The sequence below is a fragment of the Pezoporus flaviventris genome, unplaced genomic scaffold (genome assembly GCF_033815535.1).
Source record: "Pezoporus flaviventris isolate CSIRO_AGI_PZ_B2104156 unplaced genomic scaffold, CSIRO_AGI_Pfla_v1 ptg000002l, whole genome shotgun sequence".
Classification (NCBI taxonomy): Eukaryota; Metazoa; Chordata; class Aves; order Psittaciformes; family Psittacidae; genus Pezoporus; species Pezoporus flaviventris.
In genome coordinates, this window is record NW_026892550.1 from 75,854,096 (window position 1) to 75,870,247 (window position 16,152).

Here is a 16,152-nt window from a genome sequence, read left to right on the forward strand (position 1 = left end):
TTTTCCTATCCTCTTTCTAATCTTTGCCTTTGAATTTTTACCATGTCATGTCCAGTTACTGAGTCTTGTTTTTATGTCTGTAAGTTCTACATGTGGCGGGGGGTGATCTTACAGAAATTGCACTTGTATGAGGACATAAAATGTCTTCCAAAACTAGTGATTGCAATTACCATATTTCTTTATGCACTGTATTTCTATAAATATTTATTAGTTCTGAATTGTTTTGAAACACATTTATTGATATTTTTATTACTGTTAAAATATTACTTTTCCTCTGGAATGGAAACCATTTTGTCTTGTTCTCTTTGGTCTCCAGCAAGCGCACAATAGAACAATCTAGTCAGAGGCACTAGACAGGATAGTTTGCATTGCATAGCCTGAAAATCGAGTCCCTGGGGGCTTTTTTTAGCAAATGAAAGGATTTTTAAGCTCCATTTTAGTAATTTAGTTAATGTTTATATTTTTCTTGGCAAATTTAAAATCAGTATCTTCATTTATTTCTATTCATTTTAAAGCTGTGTTTCATAGAGACAGGAATTGAGCTGGTACTAATACCTTGTGTGCATATTTATATTTTGGTAAGTGTGCATCCAAGTCTACCCTCTTCCACAGATTTAGAAGACAACGATCTTTTTATTAGTTTATATTCTGGCCAGCTCCAGGCTTTTAAAAATCCAGTTATTCTTTGCATAAATATAGTAGGACTTGTCATTTACAGTTTTAATTTTCAGATGTATTTTCTCTGTTTAAACTTACACTCTTCCCAGGCTCATGTATCTGTTTTTCCTAATTCCACTTTCAGTTCCAGTCACTGTAGTTACTTTGCATTGTGTATTTGGAGAAGAATGCTTGTCTGATTTTGGTGCTATTTTTTAAAAAGCAAATTGGTAATAATGACATAAGACTCCTTGGTCAAGAACATAGGCAATGGAATTACAATCAAGCATGACAGACTAATGGTGTTGCACAATTTTTTAAATGAGAACTTAGGGCTTAATTTTTTTTTTTCTAACTGATCTGATTTATGTCTTTTCAGATGATGATACAGGGAATTAGAGAAAACAGCTGTTAGTTATGAAATATCTTCTAATGTTTCCCATTTACAGTTGAGTGGTATTACATCAGACAAATTTATCTTTTAAATGTTGCAGCCAAAGGGAAAGGAAGTGGTGGAGTGAAAACTGCTAAACTATATGCATGGGTTGCACTCCAGTCATTGCCAGAGGAAATGGTGATTAGCCCATGCTTACTGGACTTTTTAGAGAAAGCTCTTGAAACCATTCCAATCACACCCATTGAAAGGAATTACGCAGGTAAGTTGCGTATTTGTACTCTAGTACTCTTTTTCTTCTCTTCTGATGATGATAGGCTGTTCTTCCATTTAAATTCCACTAATAAGTTCTTGTACTTGTTAAAAGCTGTTAGTTCCCAGGATGAAGATATGGGACAGTTCGATATGCAAGATCCCTTAGAGGAATCCACAACATCATTAGTATCGTCCTCGACATCAGCATATTCATCCTTCCCTGTAGATGTGGTGGTTTATGTACGAGTTCAGGTGAGTGAGGTTTCAACTCAGCATTCAGTATAGTAAGTAATAGTCAGAGTCTTTGAGACAATCCATGCTTCCAAGTTTGCTTTTTTAAAAAAATAAAACATATTTCAAGTGTCCTTTCTGAGATACTAATGTCTAGTATGATAATAAAGTAGGACTTATTTCAGCAGGAGTTCTGACATATTTTGGTCTCAAGAAGACCAAAGACATGAGCAACTTTGAGAAGTCACAAAAGTTCTGAGCATTTTTAATCATTACTTCTTCCCTCTGTCTTCTGGACTTTTTGTGAAATATCTTCCATAACTACTATTTTTATCTACTATTTATAGGTACAATTACAAAACAAAAATAACAATTAAAGATTTTCTCAGTTTATATGGAAAATGTAGAAATGTAGAGTTATCCTCTACAAGGCAGTATTCATACTGGTTAATATTTGATGTGTCTGGGCTTTTTATATGTGTTAAGAGAGAAAAGTGCTACCACAATGTAATTCAGAGCACTGGAACTTGATCTGAATGTTTGCTCAAACAACATTTTTGCCTGGTTTAAATTTGGTTGTGTACCCATATTGAACAACATATTCTAGCAGATGGTGGCAGGGTTTTTTAAATGCCTATGAAAATTAATCACAATGATTTGTAGCTTCTCTCAGCTTTTACCTGCAAACTCATCTGGCCAAGAATGTACTGAGAGGATCTGAAGCTTTCAGCATCAGCTCAAGTGATTCTGCATAGTTCTTGCATGAGAAGAGCTATGCACTGACTTGTGGGGGAGGAAGAAAGGGGGAGATACATACATGTCTTCTGCTGCGTACAGGCTTCTAGTGTCTAAGTTTTCAAGAAACTAGTCCAGATAAAAGCCCTGGTGTTGGAGGGATTGCCTGCAATTAACATATCTATATCAACTTGCATACAGTTACCTTAGTAATTCTAAAACCAGTCTGAAAAGGCTGTAATTTGTTTAACTATGTAGTACTTTATATCCCAAATTTGGGATGGTTTTTGCATTTCCTATTTGTTTACTGAATGCTTTATTTTCTTTCTGTCTTCCAGCCCTCTCAAATCAAGTTCAGTTGCTTGCCAGTATCAAGAGTTGAATGCATGCTGAAATTGCCTTCCCTGGATCTTGTTTTCTCTTCAAACCGAGGAGAACTGGAAACATTAGGCACAACATACCCATCAGAAAATGCGTCAATTGGTGTCAGTACTTCACAAAGTGGCTCAAAGAATTCAGTTAATAAATCTGGAGCCCCAGGTAATATGTGTATGTGAATGTGTATACTATATACAGCTTGTAGCATGAATAAATATAATGTTCTGTTGTCTAAAATTAGAGCAGAAGATAAGCTTTTACACATCTTAAGGCTAAGCTTTTATGTATTAGTGAATTCAGTAGGATTTCTTCATGTATCAGTTTCCTGTAAAAGCTGGCACAGATGCAGTATATTGGAGTTTGCCTTACACTGGTTAAGCAGTTATCTCTTAGAACTCTTATAAGCAGTTATCTCTTACAAAAGGTTAGCATCAGTCCACAGAGTATTTAAGCTACATTGCTGCTATAAGGGCATAATTTGATGTGCGTTCAGTCTGTTTAGTATTGCTGTTAACAGTCAGTATTAGTTCATGTTTGAAAATGCTTCTGTACTAAAACTAGCTTTTGCCAAAATTTGACTTCAGGTTCCTCACCTGGCCTAGGCAGCCCTCTTAGCAGAACACGGCACAGCAGCAGTCAGTCAGACTTGACTACTTCTAGTAGCAGCTCTTCAGGCCTGAGCTTTACTGCCTGCATGTCCGACTTTTCCCTCTACGTGTTCCATCCATACGGAGCTGGAAAACAAAAATCTGCTGTTACTGTTCTAACCCCTGGATCAGGAGCCTTAGGTACAGACAAGTTATTGTTTGCTTAGATGAACACTGTTCAAATTTGTCATGGTTTTCTGAACTGAAGATTTGAAAAGGTCACAGAAGATTAACCTTTTGCCTTTCTATTTCTAGGTAATGTGGATGAGGAGCCAACTTCGGTCACTGGCCGGAAGGATTCTTTGAGCATTAACCTTGAGTTTGTGAAAGTCAGCCTGTCACGAATAAGACGCTCAGGAGGGTCCTCTTTTTTTGAGAGTCAGTCTGCAAGCAAAGCTACCAGCAAGATAGATACTACATTGATAAACATATCTGGTAAATGCTTATTTTATTTTAATCCCATCTATTCATCTAATAGAGAACTGCTGTTCCAGTGATAAACTTTACTCTCAGCAGCTTTTGTAGATGTTACAGGAGAACTGTCTAATAGGAGCATGTAGTAAAATGTTTGCTCTTTGAGTGAAGTAGGGATTGATACATTAAAGTTGAATGGTACTTGGAGTACCTCTTGGCAGATGGACCTCTTTAGCCTCTTGATTCATTTAATGTAACTAAATGGGCTTGCTCAAACAGTTGAATCTCCTAGATCACAAACTTCTTAGTATTCTTCATTATTTCCTTTTTTTTTTTTTTTTTTTTTTTTTGTCTGGTATTGGCTGTGTGTTATTATCTTAATTCTGGCTGCACTGCTGTATGTCTAATTTGGTAATGTAGTTCTATATTGAGTTACTAGCTGTCAAATTTCACCACTTTGCCATCTAGTGCCTGTGAAGCTACAGTCAGAATTGGACTCCTGAATACTCAAGGAGCCTTGAAGTAAAAGGGGGTTTAAAGATGTTTTATTTATTTATTTTCCACTGTTACATAGGGGTCCTGACTTAATGGGCAAACAGCAGAATGGTTGTGATTAATCTGCCATAAAACCCTCAGATGAGGAATGTGAGGTACATACGTCACAAGCAGGACCCAACATCAATTATATTTGTAGGTTCCATCTTGCCTTTATGAAGTGTGTTTGTATCTAGGAATCTGAGGTACATACGACACAAGTAGGACCCAACATCAATTATATTTGTAGGTTCCATCTTGCCTTTATGAAGTGTGTTTGTATCTATCTAATACTGGATTTGGACAAATGGCAACATCTCAGAAAAACTATTTTTTTCATTTCTCATGGTTTAAGCGCCAAACCAGGAGATCATTACAGCAAAGGCTATACTGTTACGTGTAAGGAAGTATTTGATGGCTATATTTAACACCTATTAATTACAATTGGTTACCAAAACCTTTTAGTACTTAAAGTTTACAGCTGTGTGTCTATGCTTTCTTTTTCAGCTGTCTGTGACATAGGATCTGCTTCATTTAAATATGATATGCGCCGACTCAGTGAGATTCTAGCCTTTCCAAGGGCTTGGTACAGGCGAAGCATTGCTAGACGGCTTTTCCTGGGTGATCAAACAATAAACCTGCCAGGTAAGATACTGCTTCTTATCATGAAAGCCCTCTTTGTACAACAGATTATAGAAGGAATTTTATAAATATGTATTACTTGTGTATTATTACATATATGACTACATATAATGTATTATAATTTACTCCACATGCAGTCACTCTAATAAGCTTAATAAAAAACTCCTCAAAAGAAGAAATAGAAGAAAATTTCTGAAATACGTCACTGAATTAATTGAAGAGCTTATATTAATTAATGCAATTGCAAACCTTCAGTTATGATAAATGATATGTCTTTTGACACTGAGTATTTCTTACTATATGGGAGAATATTGTTAAACAAAAACAGAATAGTTTTTCTGCCTTTCATATGCTGGCTTTTTTTTCTAGTAGCATCGGGTCCTGGAACACCAGATTCAATTGAAGGGGTAAGCCAGCATCTTTCTCCTGAATCATCAAGGAAAGCATACTGTAGAACATGGGAGCAGCCCTGCCAATCTACTTCGTTTACACACATGGCACAGTCACCTAATGTTTTTAATGAACACAATGCAAACAGCAGTATGTCACCTGGGACAGCATCTCACAGCTTAAAGTCTCCAGCTGTAACAAGATCCAGGAGCGTGTCTGACTCTTCAGTGCCTCAGAGAGGTTAGTTGACAATGATTTCTTTAGGGTTTTAAAGTATTTCCATCAGTTATATGAAAAAACTATGTCATTATTGCTTTGTAGAAAGCAGCCATAATATATTCTTTGCCACTGTGCCTGGGAGTGGAGAGTCAATGGCTTAGACAAAGAAAAATGGCTGAAATGGATGAATCAAAGTATAGTTTGTTAGTATGCTTCCTGTAAAATTGCAGTTTCTTTTACTAGAGTGAGAATTGTTTAGCTGGAATAAGGTGGAGAACTCATCTAAATTTGATTGCATTCTCATTTTGTTGGCTCCCTATCCTCATCCAAGCAATTATAACCCTCTTAGAAGAGGGTCAATATCACAGCTCACAGATGAGGTCAGTTATTTGGTTTCATCTGAGACTTTGTGCTCATACTAAGAGGTCTAAATAAGCGTAGCCTCCATGTAAGAAATAAAGAAACTTTTACTTTCTTTTACTACAGATGTTACTGTATTGTATCTTAGAGCAGTGTAGCACTGGCTGTGTGGAAGACTTAGAGCATTAGATATAGCCAGGAGATTTAGAAGTGTGAGACTTATTTTAGTCTAGAAAAAAAGGATGGGTATTTTGTCTATTTAGAATGCAAGCAAGATGTTATATATGAACAGTTTTTAGGGAAAAACACAATTGGAAAAGGATTTATGGCTCGTAGAGTGGCATTACTGATATGAAATGTAATTTTGCATAGGCTTATAACAGTATTGACAGGATTTTTGTGAAAAGAGCAAGGAAAACCCTAATACTTTGGAAATTCTGACTTGGCACTTGTGTAAATAACTGCTACCTGAATATTCAAATACTAATAATTCACTTTCTGAATACACTAGTCTTTTTAAGCAGCAAAGTAATTTAGAATATACTCTTGCATGACTAACTGGAAATGAAAAATCGTTTCTCTTAAAGATACTAGTTAAAATAAATGTGTAAAATGAGCCATTTCTATGACAACTAAAGCAATGCATACTACAAATCCTCTAGTTTTAACTTACCCTCAGTAGTAATTTTGTGGAGCTCCTTAAATATGGTGTTAGTCTTTCCTTTTGTAATATGTACAATTGATATATTCTGTCAGTTTTTCCTAGTGCGTGGAATAATTTATATTTTTATCTTTTTTGTTCAGATACTCTCTCAAAAACATCAACTCCATTTAATAGGTCAAACAAAGCTGGAAGCCAACAAGGAACACCATGGGAAACACTGGTCGTATTTGCTATGAACCTAAAACAATTAAACGTTCAAATGAATATGAGCAATGTAATGGGCAATACTACGTAAGTATAAAACAAGGTCAAGCATGTTTTAACAGATGGGGGTGTGTGGTGGGAGGTGGTGGGTTTCCCCACAAACTGTTAACTGCCTGTTGTCTTCTAGTTTTACAATCTTAACTTTTTCAGTTTTGAACTGTGAAGCCCTTCACGAATACTGGTAGATGCTTAATCCTGAAGTCACACATTCCTACACCATTTTCTAGTATATAATACTAGAAAACACCCTTTTCTAGTATATAATTTTTAATATCTCTTTTGACAGCCTGGAAAATTGTTGTCTGTTTTCATCTCTATTCCAGGTGGACCACCAGTGGTTTGAAAAGCCAGGGTCGTCTCTCTGTGGGTAGTAGCAGAGATCGAGAAATTAGCATGTCTGTTGGCTTGGGAAGATCACAGTTGGACTCCAGAGGAGGAGTTGTTGGAGGTACCATAGACGTTAATACCCTCGAGATGGTGGGTAAGTTGGAAAGCTGCCTGGTATTAACATATGCTCCAGACAATAAATATGGAAAACTAAAAAAAATACACAATACCTTGCTTCGTGAACCTGCTAGTATATAAAACCTTTGGATTTCTACTTGTGCATTCTGACTATGTAACATACCTTGAATTGAAGGGATTGCCTTCTGATCAGGGGCTGATGCAGTCTCATGGTTGCTCTAAAATTCCACTGGTTGTGCAACCCTCCAGCTCCCTTCAGCTGTCTGGGAAATGGCAACTGAAAGATTTTATGGCATTTCAGCTGCTCCTAGGATTTTACAAGTGCTTATGGTCTGGGAAATGCAAACCTGGCTTGGAAAGAGGTATGGTGTTCAGTCACTACACCAGTTGCCATGCATCTGGAAAAAGCCAGTGCTTTCTCAGCCCCTCTGTATCATGTGGATGCATACGGGTGATATCACTAGAAAAACTGTTTTTCTTCTATTTCAACGCTGTATTTCTCTACTGATTTCTGTTTCAGCTCATATTTCTGAACACCCAAATCAACAGCCCAGTCATAAAATTGAAATTACCATGGGTTCAACTGAAGCACGTGTTGACTATATGGGGTCCAGTATCCTAATGGGAATCTTCAGTAATGCTGATCTGAAACTACAGGATGAATGGAAAATTAATCTATATAATGTTTTGGACTCAAGCATCTCTGATAAAAGGTAATACTGCTTCCTGTGTTTAAAATGTATAATGTTTGATAAGGTCAAATTCTGCCTATATATCTTCTGTCCAGTATTGCTAACCAACCATGTAAGCATCTGCTAGAAAACAAAGGGTTCATTTGTGGTATTTTTCATTGTCAGTAGGAAGTAGATTAACTGCTAATGCTCTTGTTGGTTTTAATACCTAGTGAGATATTTGTCCATGGGGACTTGAAATGGGATATCTTCCAAGTTATGATTTCAAGATCAACTACACCAGACCTAATAAAAATAGGAATGAAACTCCAGGAGTTCTTTACTCAGCAGTTTGATACAAGCAAGCGAGCATTGTCTACTTGGGGACCTGTTCCTTATCTCCCTCCCAAGACAATGGCCAACAACTTGGAGAGAAGCTCGCATGAGCAGTGTAAGTGGTACAAAAACCAGTATACTTCCCAAGTAGTATGTTTTAATTGCAAAAATCCCTCTGATTAACTTTATACATGCAAGTATATCCGTTTGTCTTGAAATAGCTTCTTTACAGTACATTTTTGCCAGTTTCAAACTATTTCAATAGAGTTGAAAGTTTTCAAAGTCTATTTCATCAAAAAAACAAAACCCAAACATTTCTAATTTGAGTAGCAGTGGAAGTGTGATGTTATTCTTACTCTCTGTTAATCATGAGCTGAAACAGTAATTTGTCAGTTCGCAATGAGTCACTGATTTCCAAGTGTGCTCATTCAGGTACTCTTAAGCTACAACCACCTTAGGTTACAAAGATGAAACAGTGTCAATGAAATAAATTAAAAAATATCACTCATAATTCCATGTTTTATTAAAAATACAAATACGGCAGCTATCTTCTCTGCATCTTTTCTCTTTCCTAAAGTTTGTTCTCACTGTTTATCTTCTAGTGTTGGATGCAGCCCATCATCGACATTGGCCAGGAGTTTTGAAAGTGGTATCGGGGTGCCATATATCCTTATTTCAGATGCCACTGCCAGAAGACGGAATGCAATTTGGAGGATCCATGAGCCTTCATGGAAACCATATGACTCTGGCTTGTTTTCATGGACCCAACTTCCGCTCAAAATCGTGGGCCTTATTTCACCTGGAAGAACCCAATATTGCATTTTGGACAGAAGCCCAGAAAGTTTGGGAAGATGGTAATTGAAACCATTTCCTCACTTCTCTAAATTTCTTTAAGAGATTTTTTAAGAATGTATTGATGTATTAATAATGAAATGTAAGAAGAAATCAAAGAAAAACTTACTTTCTTTAAGTTTGAATCAAGATTATTTCCCCAAAATACACCATGTACCTAAAGTAATAATCTGTTCCCTCTCCATCTTTACCACAGTTTGCTTTATCTCTGGAATAATGCAAAGTATGTTTTCAAATGCAATAGATATATCCCTAATAATATGGCTACAAAGTGGACTGTCTGCCTTGTTAATTGCATGTAGTCCCTTGTTTCTGTATGATGAATTTTGATGGCCTTATATTAAGAAGATTTTACTCTCTGTGGCTGCTGAGGATTTAATTTTTCTGTTGTTTGCTAGCTTTGTATCAGTCTTTAATGGCACTGGCATACTTATTATTCATGTTAAATACCTGTGCAAGGAGAGCAGAGAGGAAAAATCCTACAACCCCTTACCAGCCTGGTTTTTCTGTGTTTCTTTTTCTCTCTTTCATGCCATGCTGCCCACACCTTCAATGCAGGTACTAGTGAACACTCCACGTATATTGTGCAAACTCTGGACTTTCATTTGGGCCATAACACTATGGTCACCAAACCGTGCGGAGCCCTCGAAAGCCCGATGGCGACAATCACAAAGATAACAAGGCGCCGCCATGAAAACCCCCCGCATGGAGTTGCCAGTGTGAAAGAGTGGTTCAATTATGTTACAGCCACAAGGAACGAAGGTTAGATCCATGTTCATTAAGTCTGGGGATTGGTCTGCTTGCCAGGCAGTACAGATAGTGCTTTTTAAAGCTGATAAATTACAAGTGGGCTGTAGAGAGAAAGAGATTTGAACTAACGGAAGTTGTTTCTTCTTAAGAACCTTATGGTGAACTGTGGATTAAGAAGCATAGCAATATGCTGAACAGTTGAAGTGTTACTGAGCAATGTCCTTTTTCAAACTGTGCAGAAATGACAAATGTTCTGTTAAGTGTACAGGACATTATGTATCTGGCATTGCAGTAATACTAGTCATCTTTGACTATATGCAAAAAGTTGCTATTTCATTCACAAACCATAGAAGCAGTAGATGGTAGCAACACAATTTCTGTGAAAGGGTGAATAGCAGAATGGAAAATATAGTGCGAAATGAGCAGGGACAGCTCCTTGAAAAATAAAAAATGGAGTGATTGATATACAAATATTTATTCCTTTTGAAGGACACAACAGGAGATAGTGATTGAAGTTCCCAAGTAGAGGCACTGTCTGTGAGTTCTTCTTATGTAGTCCTGTTTTGCTACATCTGGAGCATTTAACTATATAAACAACAACAACATGTCATTGTTTGACCTTTTGTAGCCATGCTTTCGAGAGCAGGATAAAGGATATAATCTTAATAATCATACACCAGCTTTTTTTTGCATTGAAGTATTAACTTTTCTTCGCTTTTTCATCTTGTCAGAATTTTAAAAACTGAAAACTAATTTAAATGATGTTGCATGTGTACTGTGGTAAATGTCTTGTGACAAAGTTGGATTACTGGTCAGCAGTGATTTCTGACAGCAATGCTGCCTCATTGAACTTAGGTGTTACTTGTATTAATCAGAAACACTTCTCTTTGTTTTAAGTACTACTGTATTTACAAACACAAAGGGCACATTTTAAACCCATAGAGTCTGTATCTCACTTAGCTGAAAGCTCATGAGGAGAACAGTTGTGACAGGGTGGTCAGGTGAATGAAACTTGGACTTAAAAGACCTAGGATTCTTAGAAGTGCTTAGATGTTACGGTACTGGCACGTATTTCTTTCCCCTTTCTTATTATGAGATGTATTTTGTGAAAATTTGTCACCCTCTGTGCTGACAAGAACCTTTTTTAAATAAAGACTACTGAATTGAGGCATTTCCTGTTGTCCATTTAGAACTAAACCTGCTGCGAAATGTTGATGCGAACAACCCAGAGAGCAGCACAACTGTGAAAAGCTCAAGCTTGCTAAGTGGATTCAGAGGTGGCTCCAGTTACAACCATGAAACTGAAACCATCTTTGCACTGCCAAGGATGCAGCTGGATTTTAAATCTATTCATGTTCAAGAGCCCCAAGAGCCTTCATTACAAGGTAAAGTAAATATAACTTGGTTTTTTCTTGATCTAAAGCTATGTTTCATAAATGAGGTGTTGCATACAAAGCTATTCTGCTGATAAAACAAGAGGATTTAATCTGAGAATTACTGCAGATTTGCAAGAAATGATAACATTTCGTAATAAAATGTGGAGGAAACTGTGTGGAGAAAGCAAAGATCTAGCCCAGAGACTGGTCACTATAGAAAAAACTTACCAAGAGAAATTTATATAAGTATTTCATATAGGTTGGCTGCTTTTAGGTGGCTGGTTTTCTTATTTTTATTAAAATGTTAAAAATGAGAGCCCTTCTGAAAAAGAGACTATGAGATGGGAACTGAAATTTTATGCACTTCTTTTCAAAATACTCAGATTGCAATTGGAACTGGGAAGAAATAAGACTTCTGAAAATGTAAGACATTAACGTACATGTTTATCTTGGCTGAGCTGTGGTTTTACTCCATACCTGATCCTGCCTAATACTGCTAGATAAGCCAGCCTGTTGGGGTTTGGTTAACAGTTTTTTTAATAGACAAACTAGTAAAATCTGCTATCAGCTTTTCTTACTAAATTGTGCATTGATAGCATAACACCAGCTAGTAATACTGCTCTAGGTTGGCTTTCCATGTTGAGGGTGATCAAGGTTGCTACATCACAATATGTCTTTATTTTCAGCATCTTTTATAAACTATCAGAAGTTCTTTGGATTGGAAAACTTTCAAAAATGCTGAGGCTGCTAAACACAGATATTAATTCTGCTCCTTCCTCTCCGAGTCTCTGGTTCAGTAACAGCAATGTCATTTTTCAAATTATTTGTATTAAAAATCTGTGTACTTTTATGTATACTGTATGTGCTTACAAGTGTATTAATACTATTTTTATCTGGCTGTAGATACAAGTGTTAAACCAAAGGTGGAATGCAGTGTGGTAACTGAATTTACAGACCATATCTGTGTAACGATGGATGCTGAGTTGATTATGTTTCTGCATGACTTGGTATCTGCTTATCTAAAAGAAAAAGAAAAAGGTAAGTTGCTGTTTATTGAGGCAACACTGGTCTATTTGCCAGTAAATATATTCATACTTTTTAATAAAGGTTTCGTTCAGGAAATACTTGAGCTCATTTTAAGTCATCCCCTGTAGGACTGGAAGCAGAGTAGTTGCATACAAGCTTACAAACATTGTTGTGTCACTATGTTGACATGCCACCACTGCACAGGAAGCTGTACTAATATCTCTGTGTGGCACTGTGTACCAGCACTGTGTAGGTACAGCAAGTTGTTCAAAAACAAACTGACCACCCCCAGTGCAGCACCTATGAGCAATATGCTGCAGAGAACAGACATACTCCTGGATTTCTCCTCCCCTGCTACTGATGAGCTTGTGCTAGTTACTCCAAGTCATAATCTTGCTCCTATTTTGACACTTGGTGTGTAATTTAATTTTCTTTTGTAAATGATATATGCAGATTAAAACTGTTTTAGGATGCTACGTTGCTTTTATTGCAGTTCTTTCACCAATGGAGCTTCTTCCCAGACGTGTTTTTCTGACTTCAGAAATGCTCACCACTGTAGTGAAAGTCACCTGTTTTGCTGTGAGAGATTCTGTTGTGCATAGTTGTTTGCATTTATTACTGAATTCTATGGAAAGTGTAACATTTGTTAGTGTGATATAATGTGATGTATAAATGTAACACATAATGTAGAACACATTGAGTATTTTGAAGTTTTTTTTTTTCCTAACTAAGCATATAAGAACCTTTTTACATGTCATTGTGTACAACGTAGCTAGGAGTGCTTCCTAAAAGCATTTTCAAGTGTCTAACAGGTGCAGAAGCTAAAACGGAAGATAAGTATTTTTGGTGGAAATTCGTCCAAAAAAAATGTTTTCAAGCTACCTTAAAATCAATCAAAATTCCATCCAAATTCATAGATTTGGTTTTATTTTATAAAATATGTTCTTTGAAGGAGAAGGAGCTGCTGTTGTTTTTCTGTATCCCAGGACTTAAACTCAAGTAAGAGTTGGGTTCAGGTGCCTTTGATGTCTTTGGACAAAGATTTAGCTTAACTATTCCCCCACCTCCTACTCCTCAGAGACTACTCTGTTAATTTAAAAAAAAAACATTCTAAACTACAAGCATGTCTGAATTTTGCTTATGGAATCTAATATGTTTCATTGAATGCCATGATGAATTTGAAGGAAAGCCCTGGTATATGGATGCTTTAGGCTGGCAGAAAGGAGCGAGAACCCACATTACAGTGTTATCCTGTGTCTGTTAGTCATTGTAGGGCTTTTTCTTACCAGAACTTGGTCCAAACCAGAACTGTTAGTCAGAAATTCTGTAAAACTGAGCCACAAGGTGGTTCTCACTTTGTTTTATTTAAATGATGTACAAAGAGTATTCAAGTGAGATGCTTGTGACTGACTGGTGTGGGGTTTTTCCTCTCTCCGTTTTGCAGCAATCTTTCCTCCTCGCGTTTTGGCTGCTCGTCCAGGACAAAAAAACTCTGTTGGTGTTCTTGAGGACAGCTCCAATGACAAGGAGGCAGAGGAAAGCATTACTTACACAACAGTCGACTGGAGAGAATTTATGTGCAATACTTGGCATTTGGAACCCACGCTCAGGTAACAAGGCTTATCTGCAATCACTTTGTGCATTTTCCCTGTGGGCTTTCTCGTGCAAACAAGAAGTGCTTCCAAGTTGATATTGTTCAGCTCCAAAAAGGATTAATCGTGAAGATGCTATTATAGATTTGCCTTTGGCTATTACTGCTGCTATGAAACATTCCTGGCTCTGAGAACATGAGAAAAGCTGGATAACACCATTATCTATTATACCAGTTAACTTTTAGGTTAGAATTTATTCAGATAAAAAGCATTGTTGGAGGATCTTCAAAATTAAGATACAGTAAAATTAAAGTCAGTAAGAACCACAGATTATTGTGTTTCGCTCTGTCCTGCAACAGTCCATTCACTTTCTGCCATACAGTTTTTTTGCTTTTTTTTTCCATTTTTAGCATTCCAGTTCTAGTTGTTCTTTAAGCATCCACCTTAAAATAAAGCAACACTATATGCTAGTTGCTATATGTCAGTTTTAAACTTAGCACAGAAGAATAATGTGTACAGCAGCAACTCACTGCTCTCAATACGCACTTTCAGTCAGTGAAACTGACTTTCCTCTGTGTTGCGGGGTGTTTTTTTTTAACCTATGCGGACAAGTGTTCATTCACGCATCAAAACAACACATCAACCCAGGCCAAACAAACAAACCTTGGGAATAAACCGATTTAAACATGATCTGTAGGCAGTCCAGACTCTTTTTTTGGGTCTCTTTTAGCATCCTTTTCCTTTGAGAGGATGCTCCACTGGTGGTTTTCTGATTATAACTTAAGCTGGAAACAGTGCCTGTTGCACCGACGTTGGTCAGAAGCAACAATGGTAAAAATGGCTGTTCATGTACAAGCCAGTTGCTCTAAGTTGTATATATCTGAGAGTGAGTCCCCTACTTATTGGTGGTTTTTTTTAGATTAATATCCTGGACTGGGAGAAAAATTGATCCTGTTGGTGTTGACTACATCCTCCAAAAGCTGGGCTTTCACCATGCAAGGACTACTATTCCAAAGTGGCTGCAGCGCGGTGTCATGGATCCTTTGGACAAAGTCTTGTCAGTTCTCATAAAGAAACTTGGTACTGCACTACAGGATGAAAAGGAGAAAAAAGGAAAAGACAAAGAAGAATACTAAAAATAGAATGTGACAACTGTAATTCTGTTTTGATTTTATCAAAGTGTTTTATTATAAGAATTTAAATATGGTTTAAAGAGAAACCTAACAGCTTTTTGCTACTTTATTTAAAACTTACATTGTGAGTAACTGTTTACCGTGGTACAAGATACCATTTCTCTATTTGAAGTTATTGCATGATGATGACCAATGTATATTCTGTGAACGAATAGGTGGAACACTGTACATCTGCTCCTCAGCACCCAGTTTTATGATGTGCAATACAATTCCTGCATCTTTAAAATACTTGATTAACTGTGAATTTTCATAAAATTTACTTGCCGTAACACAAGCCCCTTGTTGATGTGACTGGTAATTGATTTGTCAATGTAGACTTGTGTAAATTATATATGTATATATAACTTATGAAACTGTGATTGCCTTAGTGCTAAAAATCATCACGTTTACTACACTTGTAATAAAATTTAACTACTGTACAGAGCTTTTTTTTTTGTTGTGGTTCAACTTCCTTGATAAAAAAAAAGGTTTAAATATGATTCTACATCAGATACCGTTCGCCTCACACCGCAGCCAGCCCGCCTGCCTTCCCCTTGGGGCACTGCAGAACGGGGAACCGCGTTCCCGGTGTTGAGGGTAGGAAACTTGGGAGGGCGGCTCCCACCGCCGCGGTAGCAAGGAGGGAAGCGGCGATGAGCGCCCCGCGGGCCGTACTGCGGTCCCGGCCGCGCTGCCTGCACGGCGTACCCCGGACCCGTGACGCCTCTCGCGGTTTCGGGTGCCGCCCTGCCCGCCGGGATGCTCCGCTAGGCGGCACGGGAAGCTGACGAGACAGCGTGGGGGCTGTTTGGCCGGGGCTGGTGGTGCACCGAGAGGAGCCTCCTTCTCTCCCTCAAGCACAACGGCCCTTTCGTGCTCTGGCACGTCCCACGTGGCGAGCGGATGGATCTGCTCCTCGACAAAACGGTCGTGCCGCGCGGAGCTGTCTCCCCTCCTAAGAGACAAGCGGCACTGTTAGCTGAGGGTGGGCTTTGCGAGGTGGCGGCTGGTGGGGGGTCTCCTCGGCTGCCGGAGCCCATCCCCTGAGAGGGGCGGGCGGCGTGGCTGCGGTTTCCTTTTCCGCCCGTGGGGAGCGGCCATGTAACCCCCGCGCCTCGTCCCTCCATT

The 16,152-nt window shown here is 38.0% G+C and overlaps 1 protein-coding gene across 18 annotated transcripts in view; it reads left to right on the forward strand.

Annotated features, from left to right (window-relative positions):
* Window positions 1-15,468, forward strand: part of BLTP1 (bridge-like lipid transfer protein family member 1) — a 117,511-nt gene extending 102,043 nt beyond the window's left edge. For 15 of the 18 annotated variants that reach the window (XM_061463071.1, XM_061463144.1, XM_061463135.1 and 12 more), the window contains 17 exons: window positions 1,152-1,313; window positions 1,419-1,558; window positions 2,611-2,812; window positions 3,235-3,438; window positions 3,553-3,732; window positions 4,753-4,890; window positions 5,257-5,517; window positions 6,661-6,811; window positions 7,108-7,265; window positions 7,770-7,962; window positions 8,154-8,371; window positions 8,859-9,110; window positions 9,667-9,870; window positions 11,049-11,243; window positions 12,138-12,272; window positions 13,705-13,870; window positions 14,772-15,468. In XM_061463071.1, the coding sequence (XP_061319055.1) occupies window positions 1,152-1,313; window positions 1,419-1,558; window positions 2,611-2,812; window positions 3,235-3,438; window positions 3,553-3,732; window positions 4,753-4,890; window positions 5,257-5,517; window positions 6,661-6,811; window positions 7,108-7,265; window positions 7,770-7,962; window positions 8,154-8,371; window positions 8,859-9,110; window positions 9,667-9,870; window positions 11,049-11,243; window positions 12,138-12,272; window positions 13,705-13,870; window positions 14,772-14,988 (3,176 nt within the window). In that variant the 3' untranslated portion in view covers window positions 14,989-15,468. Of the gene's footprint in view, window positions 1-1,151; window positions 1,314-1,418; window positions 1,559-2,610; window positions 2,813-3,234; window positions 3,439-3,552; window positions 3,733-4,752; window positions 4,891-5,256; window positions 5,518-6,660; window positions 6,812-7,107; window positions 7,266-7,769; window positions 7,963-8,153; window positions 8,372-8,858; window positions 9,111-9,666; window positions 9,871-11,048; window positions 11,244-12,137; window positions 12,273-13,704; window positions 13,871-14,771 lie in introns of those variants that run through there. The other 3 variants (XM_061463098.1, XM_061463174.1, XM_061463222.1) reach the window with 2 other exon arrangements.
* The last annotated feature ends 684 nt before the right edge of the window (window positions 15,469-16,152 follow it).